Raw genomic sequence first — 19687 nt, forward strand, 5'->3', positions numbered from 1 at the left:
AGTGTCAGAGGCTGAACGAGGGGCTTTGTGTGCAGGGGGCTTTTAAACCTGTTCAGTTAAACTGGTGCCACAAGCTGTGTGGTTGCTCCGAGTACAATTTAAGCTGGGTTTAGTTTGGGTTAGCGTATGGGAACTGGGATAAACGTGTGTGTGAGAGAGCGAACAACAAGCCCAGGGACTCAGGATGGGGCGTGCGGTGGGTATGGCCGTGGGGTTTGCAGAACCCAGTAACTCAGCAATCATGTCATTTGGGTGCGCGGGGGCGGGGGAGAGTAGATCTGCGGTGGGGGTCCCATAGACTTTGTTGTCCTCTCCCAGAAATCTTTGGGCTGGTGCATTATTTCCTGCCTGTTTATTTAGCCAGATAAGGGGACCATTCCCTTGCGTCTCAGGGGGTACAACGGCTAGCTCAGGATGGGTTTACCTTGGCCATGGTGAAGTGTCAGTAGCCCGGGGGGGGGGGGGGGGGGCGCTCGTTTGCTTTCTTGCCCATGCACACAGCCTAGCACACCAAGAACCAGGCTCCTTGCCTGGCTGAGTCCCTGGTCGGGCACCCAGAAGGCCTGGCGTCCAGTCCCTTGCTCTACCCACTAGCCCACACACGTCCCTGAGCTAGGAATTGACCCCAAGCATGCGCTTGCCGCTGGCTTAACCCATCTGCCCCCCGCCCCCCAATGCTCAGAGCCAAGAGCAATATGTGTAAGGCCTACTTCACAGGCCCCATGGCCCTCCCAGCGCCAGGAAGAGAACCCAGGTGTCCTGTCTCCCAGTCACACCCCCCCCCCCCCCACTCAGCTGTAGCCACCAGCCAAGCCTTCAATGTGCTGCCCCAGCATACTGTGGGTGCCATGGCGTGCTGGGTGGGGGATGGTTTCAAGGGTGCACTGGCGGGGGGGTGTGTGCATGTGAGCCATGGCCCCCCCAAAGAGAAGCCAGCACCCCCATCTGGGAAGACGCTTGCGGAAGTGCGGTTGGAGGGGACTGACAATGTCAGGATACGGGAAGTCGTGGACGCTATTGAGAGCCGCTTCCTCCAGCATCGTGGTTCTCACACATCTGTCAGGCGGGCCGGGTTCTGCCGGGGCTCAGCATTGTCTGACACAGCCCCTGTGAGAGGCACACTATATATAACCCCGCTCCCATGGCTGGGACGGGGTGGGGTGGGGGGGAATTGTTTGGGGCTTGTGGTCCCTTATTGTGAATTGTTGGCACCAGGCGCGGGTGACTGAGGTTTGTTATTGCTCGCGGCACAATGGGAGGCCCAGGGACTTGGGTGCAGTGTTTGTGTCCGCAGGGGCAGGTGCTGGCGTCTCGCTGGAGGCTGCCATTGTAACTGGGACGGGAAAAAGCAGGCTAAGACATCGCCACCTTAAGGGTGTAACTTAGCCAGCAGTTCAGTCGCATGTCAATGGCACAGTGCCCTGGCCGGTTACAGGCGCTCTGCAAGGACAATGTGGCCTGGTGGTTAGAGCAGGGGAATTGGGAGCCAGGCTGCCTGGATTTCATTCCTAGCTCTAAGGGGACAGTGAGGTCTAGTGGGTAGAGCAGGGCTTGGTTGCCAGGGTGCCTGGGTTTTATTTCTGAGTCGCTTGCTGGCCGTAAGCAAGTCACTTAAACCCTCTTGTGCCGCGGGTTAGCTCCCTGTTAAAATGGGCGCTGACCCACCGGCTGGGCGGCGGCGTTAAATCGTGCGTGTGGCTGGGCTCGCCGGCGGTAGAGATGCGTGCTGTGTGCTGGGTCTCTGGGCCATGCTGGCCAGGGCTCCATAGTAAAGACAGCCCGGGGTGGAGGGGGGGGTCCACAAGGGCTTTAAAGGTTGTAGGGCACCCAGGCGGCCTGGCGTCGTCAGTGCAGCGAGTGAGCGCCAGCCCGGGGACACGACATGCAGGCCTGGGTAGGCCCAGCCCCCAGCTCTCCCGTGGGGCCACACCACCTGCCCCAGCACGGCAGGGATTTCAGCAATAGAGGAAGAGGAAATGAGCCACTCGGCTTGTTCCAAAGCCCAGCGGAGCCGGAGCGGGAGCGAAAGGAAGCCTCAGCTGACCTGCTGCACCGCCCCTCAGGACAGCAGCGGCTGGCCTTGGTGGGGACCCGTTTGCAAGTGTCCCTCCAGGGGGCGCTGTCTGTGTGTCCCGAGGCCCCTGGGCTGCTTGCCGCCCAGTGCCCAGCAGGGTCACCGCGTGCCAAGCAGAGCTGGCCACCCTTGGCTCCAGAAGCAGCCAGGTCTCAGGGTACCTCCCAACAATACACTCCTCTCCCGGGACACTGGCCTGGCACAGAGCTGGCATGCGGGGTGGGGGGTGATAGCTCCCGAGGGGCCTGTGGAAGAGGCACCCATTCTCCTCCCAGCCAGTGAGATTGTTTCCCAGCGGGGCAATTCAAGTCCCCCGCCCCGCAGCAGCTCTTGGCTTGCTGCTTCTGTCCTCGGTTTCCGGCGAGGGAATCTGCTCTGGGAGCGTTTTCTTTTTCTTATACTGGGAAAGTTTAAAAATAGACACACACACCACACACACACACACACACACACACACACACCCCCTCCCTGGCGCTGCTCAGCACTGCCTTCCAGAGTGGGTGGGGATGCCGCTCACCTGCCGCGCCGTGAGGCGCCCTCTTGGGTGTGGTCCATTTGCCCTCGGCTTCCCCTCCCCTGCAGCTCTGGCTTCTGAGCTCCGGGCGATGCGCTCAGATGACATGGCGCAAAGCCCCCCTTCACTCCCTGGGTCACAGGCCTCCCCTCGGGCCCCCCTGCTGGGACCTAGAGGGGCCAGGCTCCGAGGCTCTGCTGGGGGCGGGGGACTGGGGTGGTGATAATGGAGTGGGGCCTGCAAAGGACCCCCGCAGGGGGCATTTATAGCCACTTTGCCCCAGTGGGGTGCCCTGGGGCAGTTGGGAATTGGCCCTGTGGCCTCTCTTCCCTGCAGAGCACATACAGCCTGGGCAGGCCCAGGAGACCGCCCCAGCGCCATCCCACCCACCCTCCCCCAGGGCATCCTTCAGGGAACCCATGCCCCCCAACACCAGTGCCCTGTGGCCTGGTGCAGGCCCAGGCACGAGGATTTGCGCGGCCCTTCTTCTGAGAAGGTGCAGGCTGGGGGTGTCCCTAGGGCTGCAGAGGAAGTGCGGCGTCTGCTATCGGCTCCATCCGGCAAGGCCCGCGGGGGGATGGGGGTGGTGACAGTTGAAATGACAGTGCGCCCTCCCACCTCCCCTTTCCCTATTCAGACAGGTCATTAATCAAGCAACAAATTCCTCCCTGCTGCAACTTCATCGACTTCAACTGACTACGGAGGAACTGGACTGGGCGAAACAGAGAGAAAGAGGGACTCACAGAGTGACACACACACAGACACAGAAGTATAATCACACACACACACACACACACACACACACGGAGCGGTACAGTCACACACCTACAGACAGAGAGAATCTCACACACACACAGAGGAGGAGGTACAGTTAGTCAGTCGGTCTGTCGCTCTCTCTCAGACACCCCCTCCCCCCCGCTGGAGAGACAATCACACACATACAGAGGAAAAGGTACAGTCTCTCTCACACACAATCACATGCACACACACCCACACAAAGGGAGAGGTACAGTCACATATACAGATGGAGGGACACTCTCTCACTCCCCTCCATCCTCCCCCACACACAGAGAGGGAGAGAAAACCCACACACACATGGAGACACAATCACACACACAGAAGGAGACGTACAGTCTCACAAAAAGACACACATACACACAGACAATCACACACACGGAGAGACACACATACAGAGGGAGATGTACAGTCACACACAATCACACACACACACAGAAGGAGACCTACAGTCACACATACACACACACAACAGGGAGATGTACAGTCACACACACTCACACACACAGAAGGAGACATACAGTCCACACACAAATATACACACACACACACACAGCCAATCACACACACACAGATGCAGAACTCTTGACCACGTCCCAACTTAGGTTATTTTTCAAATTCCTTCTGACAACTCCCCCTTGGCTGCTGCTCCCTCCTCCCTGTCAATGGAGCCCTGCACGTTCCCAGCAGCCTTTGCTAGCCCCCGGTTCCCTTTAACTTGCTAGGACTACCAGCTGCTTGCTGGGGCTAGGCCCCCCACTAGGTCCTCTGCTGCCCCTTGCATCTGTTCCCATGAGGCTGTCTCTCTCTCTCTCTCTCTCTCTCCCCCCCTCGGGTAAGGGCTCCCACCCCCTAGGTACAAAATTTGCATGGAGAGTTTCTTTCTGCGACTCAGCCCTTTTGAATCCCCTGGTGACCACTTGTCCTGGGGCCTGGGAGTCGCTGTGCGTTCCAGGAACTGCGACCGCTGAAATAGCCCTTCTTATCTGTTTATGTAGCATCAGAAAATAGTCTCCCGCTAGCACTGCTGGGAGCGATAGGGTGGGCATAGGAAATCGCGAACGCCCCCGAGCGGGTCACACCAGCCTTTATAGCAACGAGGGGTGACGGGGGAAGAGACCTGGCAGGACGGGAGGGGTGGAGACGCACTTTTACACACTGTACCTATAGTTAGACATGAGCCCGGGGGCTGGTGGCTGAGGAATGGAAGGTTTCCCTATGGAGACCACCGATAGAGTTTCCTAGGGATGGAGCCGAGGGTCTTACAGAAATGTATCGGGGGTGCTAGAGACATGCCGCTAGACCCGAACGGAGCGCGAGCCCCTTTCTAAAGCCTGGTGCACTTGTCTCTAGGCTGGGTTGCAACCGCGCTAGGAAAATGATCGGTCAATGGGACTCTGCCATAAAGGCATGGAGGAGGAGGAGATTATGACGTGGCTCTGGCAAGAGGCGCTGAGTATCAGTAAGAGCCAGGCCTGCCCCGAAATGCTAACAGTCTGGGCCAGACCAACACGGGCTGGGAGAAGGGCAGTACTGTATCCTTAGCTCCTTTTTGCAGCCGGGGCCCCGAGGAACAGCCAGACTAAGCGAGGTGCCTGTGGCAGAGCGGGGCATTCCCAGTTCAGTGCTTTAACCGCATGCCCATATGTGTGTGTGTGTGGAGGGGGGGTTCACATGTATTTACATACATGATGCATGTGGGTTTGGCATGGGAGCACTGAGTGCAAGGTGGCCTGTATGAGGCCGTGGGGACAGCAGCCCTGCCCATCGAGAGAACCAATGAGACGCAGGGTGTTTCGAGACAGCCCCTGGCCGGGGGTGGGGGGGTCTTGTTTCCCGCTCTCACTAAAACCCTCCTGCACGGTGACTGTTCAGTAGCTGTATTACGGTCGTGCCTAGTGGCCACAGACGCATTGTGCCAGGTGCTGTACAACCCGGACAAAAAGAGAGTCCCTGCCCAAAGAACTTACACGCGAATAGGAGAGACCACAGGAGGTTACAGCAGAAAGAACTCCCCTGTTCCAGCCCTTTTATGCTAGGTGAAAGGGCTGGCGTGGTGTAAAAGGGGCCCTCAAACCCCAGGTCCAGCCTGGTGAGGCGGGCCCTGGCACTGGCCCTGTGCCAGGCATCCATAAGGTGCCCTCTCAGGAGTCCCTTGCAATGACTAGCACAGGGTGTGTTCAGCAGCAGACTAGTGGAGATTCCAGGCTGCTCTGTAACCAGGGAGGCTGCCGTAAGTTAGACAGGCCCCAGGGCTGGCTGCGTTACCTCGGGGATCACACCAGGCTCCGGAGCAGCTGAGGCTGGGGATGGCGTAAAGCCACCTTAGCCCCCCCCACTTCCCATGGGCTGCAAGTTTGGGACAGCACAGACTGTTACCTACAGCGCTTTACAGGCCTTGGGATGTAGGTAGCTCAGGATCATTCATCTGACTTTACAGATGGGGAAACTGAGGCACAGAGAAGCGATATTCCTTGCCCAAGGCCACACAAGAGGCTAGTGCAGAGCTAGAAATAGATCCTAGCCCTCCTGAGTCCCAGCCACGCGATTGTAAACACTTAGCTAGGCAGGAGCATGGTTAAGTGCCTGGGCTTTTTTTTAGGCTACAGCATCTGAGCTGACGTGTCTGCACATCCCCAGGTCCAGACTGTGCTTTGTTTGGTGTTGCTCTGTGGGTGTTATCAAGAAGCTGTTTCCTGAGCTCTGAAAAGAACGGGCGGGATCGACTGGCCGGACCCGCCCCACGCTATCACACAAAGGCAGCCGCAGCCCTGCCGTCAACTTTGTATGGCAGGAAAAGTGGGACCATCCAGTTTGCAAACTCCAAGGACAAAAACATAACTTGGCAACAGAATCTGTTACCAGGAGACAACACGAGCGTGTCAGCCAGTCCTGGGCTGGACTTCTCCCATCAGCACCCCGTGCATCCCCGAATTATGGATGTGCTGGGATCCAATCACATCGCTCCTCTTCTGCACAGGACACTCCCTCTGATGCTTAGTTGCCCTTTGACTCCATCCTAGAAAGATTATTCACTTAAGCATGTTAAGTATCATTATCCCCGTTTTACAGATGGGGAAACAGCGGCACAGCTTGGGGCAGGCTGTCGTTGAACTGTTCTATGGCCATTTGGAAGAGGCAAGAAAGGCTCCCACAGAGCCAAGCTGGCTCCTTCGGGAATCCCGCCGAAAAAGCATCTACTGCCCCTCACCGGCAGACATTTCTGCCCAGCCTGGTGCAGTTGTGTGTGCCACACGGCCGTGGAAACCATGAAAGGTGCACCGGAACGGAGTTCAGTCGTCCCCCCAGCCAGGATGCTGGCACGGCAGAGGTGGAGGAATAATGTGGCTTTCCAGCCAACGCAGAGCCCTCAGGGTGAAAGGGATGTTCCACTCATTGCATTGCCTATGGGTCTCAGCCTGAAAGCACTTACCACCAAGCAGCATGCTTACACCCCACAGGAGGCGGTATGGGGCTGGGCTGGGGGTCAGGTGGTGTTACCGAGCTGCCGTGTGATGTTCAGCGTCCTCCCTCCTGTTTCCCAATTTCCATTGCAATCTCTGTGGGGCAGGGACTGTTTCTTAGGATGTGTCCATTCAGCACCAAGCATACTGGGGCCCCGAGCACAGCACCATGCTCCTCTGGGGTTTAAATCACAACGCGGCATCTAGCTCATCAACCCAGACCCAGTGATGCCACGGTGCCAACCAGCTCCGCTCACGGCCCAGTTCATCAGTACCACGGGCCAGCTCACTGCCCTGCGGCCCCGCTCTCCCCTTGGCTGCTGCACAGAGGGAGCAGAGGCCTCGGTGCTGAAGTGTATTATCTCCCCGCCAGGCCTGTGCAGAGGGGAGAGCAAGTGGTTCATTTCCATTCACCACCCTTATCAGCTGCAACCTTTTATTTGCACAAGGGCTGACTGCCCTCCTTCTAGGGAAACAGGCCGTGTTGGTGTCACTCCAGGCACATGGACAGAAGCAGGGCCTGGTTGTCTCCTCGGCTCCCAAGCCTGCCCTGGCTGGCCCCTGGAAATGGCTCGCTGTGAAAATTAACTCCTCTCTGTTGTTCTTGGAGTGCAATGAAGGCAGCTTCCCACAGCTGTGCGAGCCCCTGGCCAGCACTTCGGGTCACTAGGGCAGCCAGGGCCAGCCTCATCATAACACAAAACAATAGCATGCCCGACAGCATTATTATTCTAGCTCACCTCACAGCCAGAGCTGGCACTGGGAGCTCAGAGGCTAGGGCAGGGGTGGCTGCAGGTTTCAGACAAGGGGACTCGCGGCTGTCTTGTTTTTCACCTTGCTGGAGCAGTGGGAAAAGCCTGAAGCCCCGGCTGTGCCAATGAAAATATTCACTCCAGGCCAGGAGAGGGAGCAAAAACAGAGAGCAATACAAATAAACAGCAGACTAAGCACTCGGGCTGTTGTTGACCAGGGGTGTCAGAGGCATCTGTACAGTTACCTTTCACACAGGCATTTCCTCTCCCTTCGCACGCTCAGGGCTCCTCTCTTTGGAGAGCCAAGTGTGTGTGTGTGTGTGGAGGGGGTTATCGTCAGTATTACGATAGCACCTAGTATTATACATGGGGAAACTGAGGCAGAGCATGGGGACGTTTTCAAAATGTTTACAAAATAGTTCACTGACAGGATAGAAATTCTCCCCCAACCCAGGACTGGCTCCAGGGGGAATCCCTCCGGAAAAGCATCTACTTCTCCTCCCTGACAGACATTTCTGCATATCCGTGTGTGTCATGCATGATGGTACCTCACAGTAGCACCCTGCGAAGGATGCAGGGCCTAACTGGTGTCTCACTCGCACTCGTGTAACTCTAGGGATTCCTAGTGAGCTTAGTGATAGTGTAGTAGGCTATTATCCATTTTACAGGTAGGGAACTGAGGCCCAGAGAGACTAAGCTACTCAGCCAAGATCAAACAGGGAGTTTGTGGCAGAGCTGGGGATTGAACCCAGCTCTCCCAAGTCACAGACTAGCACCTGAAACTCACGACTAGCCCACCTCTCTTTGGAAGGGCAAAGCCACCAGCACCTCCCCACACACTCTTCTGCCATCCCTACTAATAGCCAGTATCTTGTACTCAGGCTGTATGTAGCCTCACGCCTGAAGCACACAATGTAGATAAGCGTTAGCCTTACCTAGCAGATGGGGAAACCAAGGCACGAAGACTTGTTCCAGGTCAGGTGGCGCATCTGTGGCAGAACTAGAAAGATGGCCCAGACAAACCAGGTCTTCTGCAGCCCAGCCCCAAGCCCTATCACTAGAGTCACTTGCCACAGCTGTGAGATTTATAGAGGAGAGAGCATCACTGGCACTTGAACAAACTAGGAATCCTAGCAGGAGAGAGCTAGGGTGGGAATGAAAAAGGCAACCTTCCTAGTAGAGGAAGGGGTCTGCTCCCTGTTGCTAAGCCTGGGTTCTTCAATCTAGCAGTCTATTCGCTCCCCCCACATCAAGAGAGTTGGAGTACTTGTGGCACCTTAGAGACTAACCAATTTATTTGAGCATGAGCTTTCGTGAGCTACAGCTCACTTCATCGGATGCATGCCGTGGAAACTGCAGCAGACTTTATTTATACACAGAGAATATGAAAATTTTTTTCATATTCTCTGTGTATAAATAAAGTCTGCTGCAGTTTCCACGGCATGCATCCGATGAAGTGAACTGTAGCTCACGAAAGCTCATGCTCAAATAAATTGGTTAGTCTCTAAGGTGCCACAAGTACTCCTTTTCTTTTTGCGAATACAGACTAACACGGCTGTTACTCTGAAACCTATCAAGAGAGTTGTTTACTACAGTTTCCAAGTAAGCAACAAGGCTGCATCAGTGCCACTGAGGGCATCAGCATCTGTGTTAGTTGCAATAATGCACAAGAAAGGACCCAGAGCTCGACTCTCAGGTGCCCCAGTGGAGCAGGCAGGGCTGGCAGGCAGTTTGAGAGAAAAGAGACCCTTCTGCCTGTACCCTGAGCACATTCAATGTGAAACCAAGCGGATAAACACAGGAGCTCAGTGCCATTTTTACAGGCATAGGGCATCTATGGCCTCACTCTATTTCCTTCCACAGCTGACTGCAGTGCTACTGTTCCCATTTGCTCATCCAGCACATGAATTCAGCTCACAGCTGGAGGGGGGGGGGGGAGGAAAGTGCGTGGTTCAGAGTTATTTTTGAAACCCTTTTTACACAGCAGTTTGCCAGAGAGAATGGCCTGATCTGGTGTATTTTAAGCCCTGTGGTTATAGAAGCAGAAAACAATATAGGAGTTTTAGCTTATCTAGAGCCCATTTCCACCTATTATGTGAGAACGGGTGAGTCCACGGCCTGAATTCCACTTCACCACTGTACCTTGGAGAGCACACGAACAATACAAGAGAGGCAAGGATGGTAAGGCTGGCCTACCCCCCAGGCCAGTCCCCTGCGAAACAGCCCTAGGACAGTCTCCACTCAAGAGTCTGAACTATTAGTCAGAGTTCCTCCCCGGCACAGGCTGTGTGAAGCCAGGAATATAGTCACTCTAAGATTCATAGACCCCAAAGCCAGAAGGGACTATTGTGATCATCTCGTCTGACGCCCTGTATCGCAGATGCCTGAGAACACCCCCCCCAATAACTCCCAGAGCAGACCTCTTAGAAAAACATCCAGCCTCGATTTTAAAACGGTCAGGGACAGGGAATCCCCCCCCACCCTGGGTGAGTTGGGCCTGTGGTTAATTACTCTCAGTGTTAAAAATGTACACCTTGCCAGTCTGAATGTGTCTAGCTCTCGTTTCACACATTGGAGAATGGGTTCTTCAATCTAGCAGAGAAAAGCATACCATGATCCAATTTTTTTCTCCCCATGTAGGTACTGTAACCAAGTCACCCCTTAACCTTCTCTTGGTTAAGCGAAACAGACTCAAAGAACTCAGTCACTAAGGCAGGGTTTCGAATCCTTCAATCATTCCCATGGCACTTCTCTGAACCCTCTCCAATCCATCAACATCCTTCTTGAATGGTGGGGACCAGTTCTCCACACAGCACTCCAGCAGGGGCCACATCACTGCCAAAAATAGAGAGGAAATAACCTCTCTACTGCTCCTTGAGATACCTCTGCTTATAGGTCCCAGGATTGCCTTAGGCCACAGAGTCACACTGGGAGCTCATGTTCAGCTGATCGGCCACCACAACCCCCCCAAATCTTTTTCAGTTCCCTGCTTCCCAGGCTAGAGATCCCCACACTAGGAGTAGGGCCTCCTTTGTTCTTAGATGTATACATTTAGCCCTATTAACACACAGGGCTCAGTTTACCAAGCCATCCAGCTAGCACTGAATCAGTGATCTGTCCTCTTCATTAGTTACCACGCCCTCAGTTTTTACGGCATGTGAAACCCCGCCCCCCTTAACTTTATCACTGGCAGATTGATTTCACTGTGACTAAGGGCTACATAGGGAGGCTGCTTGTGAGGAAGGGCTGAAGAAAGGCTGCTGAGCCATGATACGGGGGGTTAAGGCAGGGAGCTATAGCTGGGGTACACCCGTATGGAGGGAATTGAGGTCATTCCCATTCTTCATATGTCTGGTCAGCACCTGGAGTTGAAGTTCAAACAAGACCATTTCAGCCCAAGTCGTGCATGATGAGATCACCACATTTACTAGACCCCAGGTTAATTTATAGCGTCAGGCAAAAACTTCATTTGAAGTGCGCCGCTGATAGTGACAAAGAAGGCAAGCCAAGTAACCCAGCATTTCACAGTAAAAAGCTGGGAGCATTAGACTGAGAACCACCGGACTAGACGCGTTACACTAGATCTGTGAGAAAGCACCAAACAGACACGGCAGGAGGTAGTTTATGTCAAAGTTTTATTTGACAAAAATGTAACATTAAGTCTGCCAGAAAGAGCTGAAGACCAACTTCCATCTGCTCCTCTCTCAGCCTGGAGCGTGTGCACTTTGGTGAGATAAGAATACAGACTGAGCAGGCATCTGTGGTGGTTTGGCTTACATTAAAAATGGAACAAACAGTCAGAAGGACATAAGGCTAGACCCTTTTGGTTTCACAGCTTTGGGATTATTCAGGCACAATTCACTGGAGCCTGCTCTCTTGAGGAGGGACAGCAGGTTTCCCTTCGCCCACCACCCTCCCAGCATGTCACACCCCAGCAGGAGAGGACATTGGTGCAAACAAACAAAGTTACTGGATTTTTTTTCTTACCCCTTTTTAAAATTAAGATGTTTTGGGGGTGACTTGGGTGCTCATTAAAGTGAAATAATCAACAGCCTAAACAGTGCGCATGAATACTCTGCCAGGCAGCTCCATACCTCAACCCCCGCCACCCCCACAGCTACTCCAGCATCAGATCTCTGCCGGCCAGGAGTTGCCCGTTCTGTTGACTGGTGCAATCAGTCCCTATCGGGGAGCCCGAGGCAAGGGAACCTAGGAAGAGCGTGATCAGCCTTAAACCCCTGCCCCCCGTCAGTGGTTCTAGGTCTCTGAATGGGGCAATTCACTTACAACAACCAGGTTCCCCTCCACCCTGGCTGAATCTGTGGGCAGCCCCATTCCGGCAGAGGCCCTGTGCTCACACTCCACACGTGAAGGCCCTCATTCCCAGGAGAATTGAGCACACAGTGGGATCCCTGTAAAGCAGCTGGGAAGCGAACACTCGCACTTAGCACGAGCCAACTGACAGCTTAACAGAGCCAGTGGCAAATACTGGGCTTTGAAGCTGCAGTCGTTTTAAAGTCAGACCAGCAGGTTAAAAATAAAAATAAAAATTAACCAATGGAAATCTGTGCCTCAGAAATGAGGCCACCTGGGGCAGAGGACCAGGGCTGTTACTGGAGCTACCCATGGGGATCCCTTACACCTATAAATACATGGACAGCAAGTTACTCTGAACATACATGGGGAACAGTGCTTATAACTTTGCTCTGGGGCAACAGAACTCAGGGGAGTAGGCGTTAAGTCCTGTGATACGTCCTTTCCTTAGTGCATCAGAGTTTCCTCACCCTGGGCAGGCACCTCAGCTTGGACGGATAAGCTACTGAGTCATTCAACTTGGTGTGGCAAGATCTAGATGTCGGGATTATTTTGTCAGGTGACCCAGAAGAAGAGATGTTTGGTTTATGAGCAGGACCAGCTGCTTTGATTGGCACTCCAGTGCCCCCAACCCCACATTAATTCTTACAGCAAGCTGCCCAATGGAATTTCTAGGCTGGTGCCAAATGCTTGCAGCTGCTAAGATCTCAGAGGCAAATAGGCTTCCCCCACTGCCTCCTTTAGAAGGACAAATTGTTGACCTAGGCTGAGCCAGATTAACTCCACCGGTTCGGAATTAAAGGTCTTGGCTAGAGAGATTTAGAGTTTAGGTTACAAAGCACAGCTCTGATCAGAGCTGATGGAAACCATTGAGCAGGAAAGGGAAATCTCCCCTAGTTATAGTAAGGATATTTCCCCACATATTGCCCCAAAGACGCAGTCGCTGGTCCACCCCAAGGCAAAGCACCTTGGATTTGAACGCAAGCTGCATAATATCCCAGGCAGCTTTCCACTGAAGATGCTTCTGTAGCTGAAGAAGGGATTTTGTTTGGTTTCCATGTCTACACAGTTTAAAAAAAGAAAGCAACAGCTCTCCCGGGACTGCAGCTGGAGAAAGGCGAATGTATTGGTATCACATGACATCGGTTACTTAGGGTCTTTTGTACAGACAAAGGCACCAGAGAATAACCCTCCCCAAGGGAGCCTGAGGTACGTTTTGCCAGCAGAATGGTAGGAAGGGTCCTCACACCCTGTAAACTTCAGCCAGCTGGCTACAATGCAACATGCAATTGAGCCACGTGCACGTCCTATGGCAAGACCAGTCTGCAGAGAGGTGCACATACCTGAAAGCACATCTACGGCACCCACACTTTAAATACACAGACACACAATGAACAGTGGAGAGCAGGAGGTGCCTGCTAGTTAACCAAAGTGGGTCGCCAACAGGAGCTTTTGGGTTTGGTTTTGTTTTTAAAGCCTCTATAGCAAACAGGTCCTATGGCCAAGATGCCCAAGAACCAGAGTGTCCCCTCGTTCAATGGCCAAAGGATACCCCCGAGACACAGCAGCTTGGTTTCAGTGCTCTCCTAGACGTACTGTTTCTTGGAAGCAGAGCTGCCAGGCCGGCTGGCCTGCCTCTCCTGCAGGGGCTGGGCTCCTGGGGCGTAGGACTCAGGGGAGGGCTTGTTGCCACTGCGCAGAGCCAGGTTCTCCTCGGTGTTGAAGTTGGCCCAGTTCTGCTCGCTCGACAGCTTGTTGTAGGCCAGGTAGGGAGGGGAGTGGCTCTCGCTCAGGGGGAGGTAATGGCATTGCTTGCTGTCTGGGAAGGAGTCTATGTCCACAGCTGGGCTGGGAGAGGAGGAGGCCTTCCTCACACTGCTGAGCAGGTTCTTGCAGCAGAGGTGGAAGAGTTCCAGGAGGTTGAGGCCCAGGGAGATCATGCCCACCACCATCATGAAGATGATGAAGATAGTCTTCTCAGTGGGGCGGGAGACAAAGCAGTCCACCTTGTGGGGGCAGGGGGCCCTCTCACACACGAAGATGGGTGGCATGAAGAAACCATACAGGTACCACTGGCCTAAGAGGAAGCCGGCCTCGAAGATGCTCTTGCAGATCACGCTGATGACATAGGTCCACATCAGGGAGCCACGGATCTTGATGTGGCCGTCCTCCGCCACGCAGATCTTGGACATCTTCTTCTGCACCACCACCAGAGCCTGCTCCACCTTCAAGTCTTTGATCTGCGCCGCCCGGAGCTCGCTCTCCCGCTGCTTCAGCTTCTCCTCCCGCCCTGAGAGGTAGATGACGTGGCCCAGGTAGACCAGGGTGGGGGTGCTGACGAAGAGGAACTGCAGCACCCAGTAGCGGATGTGGGAGATGGGGAAGGCCTTGTCGTAGCACACGTTGACACAGCCCGGCTGCTTGGTGTTGCACAGGAAATCCGACTGCTCGTCCCCCCATACTGATTCCCCAGCCAGGCCCAGGATAAGGATCCTGAAGATGAACAGCACGGTCAGCCAGATCTTCCCAATCACTGTTGAGTGCTCCTGGACCTGGTCCAGCAGCTTCTCCAGGAAGCCCCAGTCCCCCATCTTCTAGGGGGTCTTGTGCTATTGATGGCAGAGAGAGAACAAGAGTTAAGTCAACCTGACAGTTTGACCTTTCAGCCCTTGTTTCCGTGAAAGCCAGAGGTAGGAGACACACAGGGCTTCCCAGATTGCCACATGGCCTGGCAGCACTCCCCACCACTCTGCTCCATGGCTAGTGCGCCGTTCGACTAGGAACCCAGACAAGGGCCAGAGGGACACCACAGCCTGCCCACCCCCAGCCTGAGCTGGGACGCTGGGTTTTAGCCAGCTCCGCATGCAGTTCTTGGGTTCTACGGAGCTACGTTTAACGCTGCGTGTGCTATCGCTTTGAGGACCAGGTAGCTCTGCAGGAGAGGAAGGACTCAGATGGGCACCTCGTGTTAGGTGCTAACTGGCTGGTGAGGTTGGGCTTAGGGTTGCCAGCTTTCTAATCGCACGAAACCAAACACCCCTTCCCCGAGGCCCTACCCCTCCTTGCTCTATCCCCCCTCCCTGCTCTATCCCCCCTCCCTCCATTCACCAGGCTGGGGCAGGGAGTTGGGGTGCAGGAGGCGGGTGTGGGCTCCAGCTGGGGGTGCAGGCTCTAGGGTGGGGCTGGGGATGAAGGGTTTGGGGTGCAAGAGGGGGCTCTGGGCTGGGATTGGGGCATGCAGGCTCTGGGAGGGAGTTTGGATGCGGGAGAGGACTCTGGGTGGGGCAGGGGTGCAGGAGGGGGGTCAGGGTCCCAGCTGTGCTTACTGCAGCTCCCAGAAGCCACGTCGTGGCAGCCCCTAGGCGCATGGGCAGCCAGGGAAGCTCCATGCACTGCCCTCAAACCGCAGCTCCCACTGGTTGGGGTTCCTGGCCAAAGGGAGCTGCGGAGCCAGCACTCGGGGTGGGGGCAGCGCGTGGAGCCTCCCTGGCCGCCCATGCGTCCCGGGGCCACGAGGTGCTGGTGGCCGCTTCCGGGCACCGCACGGAGCTGGGGCAGGCAGGGAGCCTGCCTTAGCCCTGCCCACCAGAGCCACCAGGGTCCCTTTTCGACCAGGCATTCCGGTCACAAACCGGACGCCTGGCAACCCTAGTCAGGCCTCAGTGGAGCACAAGACATTTTGTTCCCAGCTGAAGCCCGGGCAGGAGTTTGCTATGCTGGCTTAGCCATGCCATCAGAGCATAGGGAGGGCTACTCCCTCCTGGGAGCCCTGGGCTAGTTATGGGACCTTAAAGCTGATCACTGGGGATGTAAGCGGCTACCATCTCTGCCAAAATACTAGGGCTGCAGCAAGATCATAGAATCATAGAATATCAGAGTTGGAAGGGACCTCAGGAGATCATCTGGTCCAACCCCCTGCTCAAAGCAGGCACAATTCCCAATTTTTTTTCCCCCCCTCAGAGATTGAACTGTGTCAGCCTTCCAGAGACTCAAGCCCCCACACTGGGAGACCACAAATATCCGGCAGAGAAAGCTACACTAGCTAGATAGCATTAGCCACTGAAGCAAGGGGGGGGGGGAATGGGACACCCCCTCTCACCTGGTGATTGCAGGGTGCTGATAAGCCTGATTAGATGAATAGATAAGTGCAGCTGTAACAAGGGTCCATCAGAAAGCAGCACCTTACAGCTGGGAGCAGGCTGTTTTTAGTTAAAGGTGCAGGGCCAGTTAAGGGCAGCCCTCACCTTCCTGGCCAGCCACCAGCACTGCCCTCTTAGCACTGCGAAGCATGGGTGCCCCTGGAATTTAGGGGCTTAGCACAGCCTTTCTCCCACCAGCCCTTGGCAACAGCTCCAGCCAAAGGGTGTCCAGCCGAGAAGCCACTGAGGCAGGACATAGACTTTAGCGGTCCCTTGGCTTCTTGTAAGAGCTGGGTTGGTGCCACAGGGCAGGTTTGTGCCAAGGCATCCAGGTGCCCAGTGGGTCATCTGTCCCTGAGCAAGGGCATAGGGCAGCAGCCCACATCTGGGTGTAAGAGGTTAGAGATGGACCAGTCCCCCTTCTCTTTAGAAGCCTCCCCTGCAGACGAGCTGGAGGCTGGGCATAGACAGCTGTGTGCCCCCCTTCTGACAGCCTTACTGAGGAGCTCGTTAGAGACACAAAAGCACTGGGGCTTAAGCAGCCCTCTTGGACAGGAGCCCAGCCTTCCAGGCAGCACCCCTGTCTGGGCGAGAAAGTGGGGGGGGGGAGAAGAAGAGCACGATTTGAAAGCTCCAGGTGCGCTATCCTTCTCCCCAGGGTCACAGCAGCAGACAAAGCAGAGACCCCCCCACACACACACACTTTACCGCTTTCTTACCCTTTGGGGTGCAGAGTTTAGTTACTCAGAGCTCAACTCAGCAGAAACAGACTCTGATGTTAATCACCCAGGAAAGTCAAGGCAGCAATAGAGAGACAAGGCATTTCAGCCCCAATTAACTGCCCGAAGGGGAGATTCACTCACTCAATTCCTTCCCAGGGTCTCACTCACTTTCCAAGGGCACTTCAGAGCTAAGCACAGTAGCCACCCGCACGGGACAGGGGCTCCTGCAGCACCATGCCCCTAGCCTAGAAAGCTCATTTGTAAGGAACACCTATCAATTAACCAATTAAGGGGTCTGTTGGCTCTTTAAAGCAAGGACTCACAATGGAGATGGGTTGATGGGGCCAGATGCAGTCATGAAAGGGTTAAACTGAGGCAGCCTGGTGCGAAGCTAAGGGCTAAGGCATGCATCACCTGAGCTCAAAGGTGCATGCAGGGGGCTAGGACACAGACCCCCTTTGCATTCCCCCATCCCCTTCCCTGCAGCAACCCTCTGGTTTGCAGCATCTGGGCTGAGCCCCTGTCCCCAGTCCCAGCACCTTGGCCAGCCCAGCCATGCCCCAGAGCAGAGGGGCTGCTTGGCAGAGGGACCCAGCAGCCAGCTGGAGTCTGGTGTTTACTCACCGAAGCCAGGCACAACTGGGTGACTTCAGGCCCAGGCTCCCTGCTGGCCCACAGGCTGGGAATCAAATGCTCTGCCCCAGGTGGGGCAAGGGGGTTACAACCTGTGGCTCTTTATGCAGGAGGCTGTTGCTCCCACCAAATCCCTGAGACTGTTAGAGAGAAGGAGGAAACTGACCCTGGATAGAGTTACACAGGGGGGCGGGGGGAGGAGCTGCAGGAAACTGGGGGTTGGTAAAGTTAATAGTTTGGCTGCAGAGCCCTCCTTTAAAGGGGCAGCTGCTTTGGCAGGTGTGCGGGGGGACTTTATTCTTTTCCTGGCCGCGGATTCAATGTGAAATCAGCGCAATACTGGGGGAAGAGCAGAACGGCGGGCGGGGGGAAGCGGCTGCGGGGACCGGGGGAGAGTGGCCCTGCTGGGCTCCCTCTTTCACAGGGAGTCGCAGACGGGGCCAGGGCAGCCTGGAAATAGGAAATGGAGGAAAACAAGCCAGACAGGGCTGAAATAATACTCCTATCAGGCCAGGGCAGGGCCTCTCCCGTGGAGCCAAAACTAACACGGTGAAGGGCTGCTGGGAAGATCCCGGGCCAGGGACCTGAGCTATGAGAGTCTGGTGACAACCAGGCCTCTGTGGGGGCATCGCCCCTGATTCAGCTCTGTTTTCGGGGCCGTCTTCCCCTGAAGCCAGGGAAGACCTCTGGCATTTGAACCAATGCGCCGGTGCACAAGTGACTTAGGCTGGGGGCTATGGGAGCCGGGAGCCTAGGAAGTGCCCCGCTCAGATGCTTTGCCAAGGGTCCGTCCCCCCTCGTCTAGCTCCCCCTTGTCCTAAGGGGTAAGGCCCTGGCCCAGAGCTCACATGGGACTCTGCTTGGGGGGTTGAGCTTGCAGCTAGCAGGGGGGTGAAATTGAACAGCTCTCTCTGGGCTGCTGCTGGGGCTGGTGACATACGCAAGGGTTTGGGACGCTCTGAGTTCAGAAGCAGGTCAGACTGCTCCCAGCTGGGCCTGATCCACCATAAAGGGCCTGATCCTTCCACCCTCGCTCGCACTGAGCAGCACTTACCTGGGAAGCCCCATGGGTTTCGGCAGGGACTAGTCACCTGGCTGAGGGCTGTGTGACGGCAGTGAGGGGTGCAGACTCAATCACACGCTCAGGGAGGTGAGGGAGGAGGTGACTGGCTCCCAGGGAAGGGCTGAGCGAGTTGAGAGCTGCAGGCAGAGGGGATGGAGGGGTGGCTGCAGCCAAAAGGGAGGGGGGCACTTGCAGGTTCCATGGCAAGGGGGCACGAGGTTGATTATTGCAGGGGAACTGGCCCAGAGGTGGCTAGTAAAGGCTGAGGACCAGGGTTAGAGGGTTCTGACTCCCAGGGTTAGAGGCTGACCATGACCACAGGTGGTAAAGCCCTGACCACCCTAGGAGCCCTGGGGTTTAAAAACAGGTTAATTAAATCTGGGTTGGTAACTCCTTTTAGAATGAGCCGTAGGATTTCCCTAATCTAGACAGGGCTGTTCTCTCTGCCGCACTCCGAATCTCTCTCACGCACACACGTGTACACACACACACATGCACCCCTCGTAGGGCAGCATTCCACACCCACGTTACACTCTCTTTGCACAAGGGTACATGACAGCACCCTGCACGCGCTGTGAGGCGAGGCACAGCCAAACCCATAATCTCGCTCTCTGGCTATAACCTGCCCTGCACACACATTTTGTACCAGAGCAACGTGTTGGTTTAGGGGGGTGATTTCCCCCCCCCCATACAATTGTATTGGCACAAGCCCTAATTCTGGGGGCAGCTGTACCAGTATAAAGGTGCTTCTGCCAGTATATTCCCCGTCCCCTCTGGTCTGTTGCATTCCTAACTGCCCAGGTACTTGGTTGTTAGCGAGTAGCACCACCCTTTGGACAGAACGAGAAAGGCACGAGCAAGAGGAATTCGGATCATACAGGGTTTTAAAAGAATGAAAAGACTTTCCCCCCCTCCAGTTTATTCTCATCCACCCAAATAAGCCACCATCCCTCCCCCTCTCCTCGCTCTCTGCCCTCTCCCAAACAGAGGTGATACTTTTGGGCTGCTGTTTTCCAACCTGGGTCCCTAAAGTTCAGCTCCTAAATCCATATTTAGGCTACTAGATGAAAGTGGCTTTATTCCCAGAGGTACCGAGAGGCCACAGGTCCCTGGCTCAGCAGTGGTGCTGGTGACTCCTTCAGGCTATGTGGCTACTCTCAGCAATTTTTCACTAGCCAGGTGCCTCCATTTTCCTGCACTGCTTCTTGAACTCCCTG

At 55.2% G+C, this 19687-nt stretch overlaps 1 protein-coding gene and 1 long non-coding RNA gene across 3 annotated transcripts; both read right to left on the bottom strand.

Annotated features, from left to right (window-relative positions):
* Positions 1-5961: 5961 nt before the first annotated feature.
* LOC140900367 (uncharacterized) lies at positions 5962-7249 on the bottom strand. The gene is made up of 2 exons (XR_012155612.2): positions 6817-7249; positions 5962-6402 (listed from the first exon to the last, which is right to left on the bottom strand). It is a non-coding gene; the product is annotated as an uncharacterized LOC140900367 (long non-coding RNA).
* A 3968-nt stretch (positions 7250-11217) lies between these two features.
* Positions 11218-17574, bottom strand: GJA4 (gap junction protein alpha 4). 2 transcript variants are annotated; one of them, XM_073317547.2, is made up of 2 exons: positions 17399-17574; positions 11218-14522 (listed from the first exon to the last, which is right to left on the bottom strand). In XM_073317547.2, exon 2 carries the CDS (start codon positions 14502-14504, stop codon positions 13500-13502), a length of 1005 nt encoding a protein of 334 aa, XP_073173648.1. In that variant the 5' UTR covers positions 14505-14522; positions 17399-17574; the 3' UTR covers positions 11218-13499. The 2 variants fall into 2 exon arrangements, with proteins under 2 accessions (XP_073173648.1, XP_073173649.1); XM_073317548.1 differs by lacking the exon at positions 17399-17574 and adding an exon at positions 16772-17372.
* Between the last annotated feature and the right edge of the window lie 2113 nt (positions 17575-19687).

This window comes from Lepidochelys kempii, chromosome 19 (assembly GCF_965140285.1).
Source record: "Lepidochelys kempii isolate rLepKem1 chromosome 19, rLepKem1.hap1, whole genome shotgun sequence".
NCBI lineage: Eukaryota > Metazoa > Chordata > Testudines > Cheloniidae > Lepidochelys > Lepidochelys kempii.

What these genes read in the sequence shown, in the direction of transcription:
- GJA4 (XM_073317547.2), bottom strand. Translation starts at nt 14,504, where the DNA reads ATGGGGGACTGGGGCTTCCTGGAGAAGCTGCTGGACCAGGTCCAGGAG.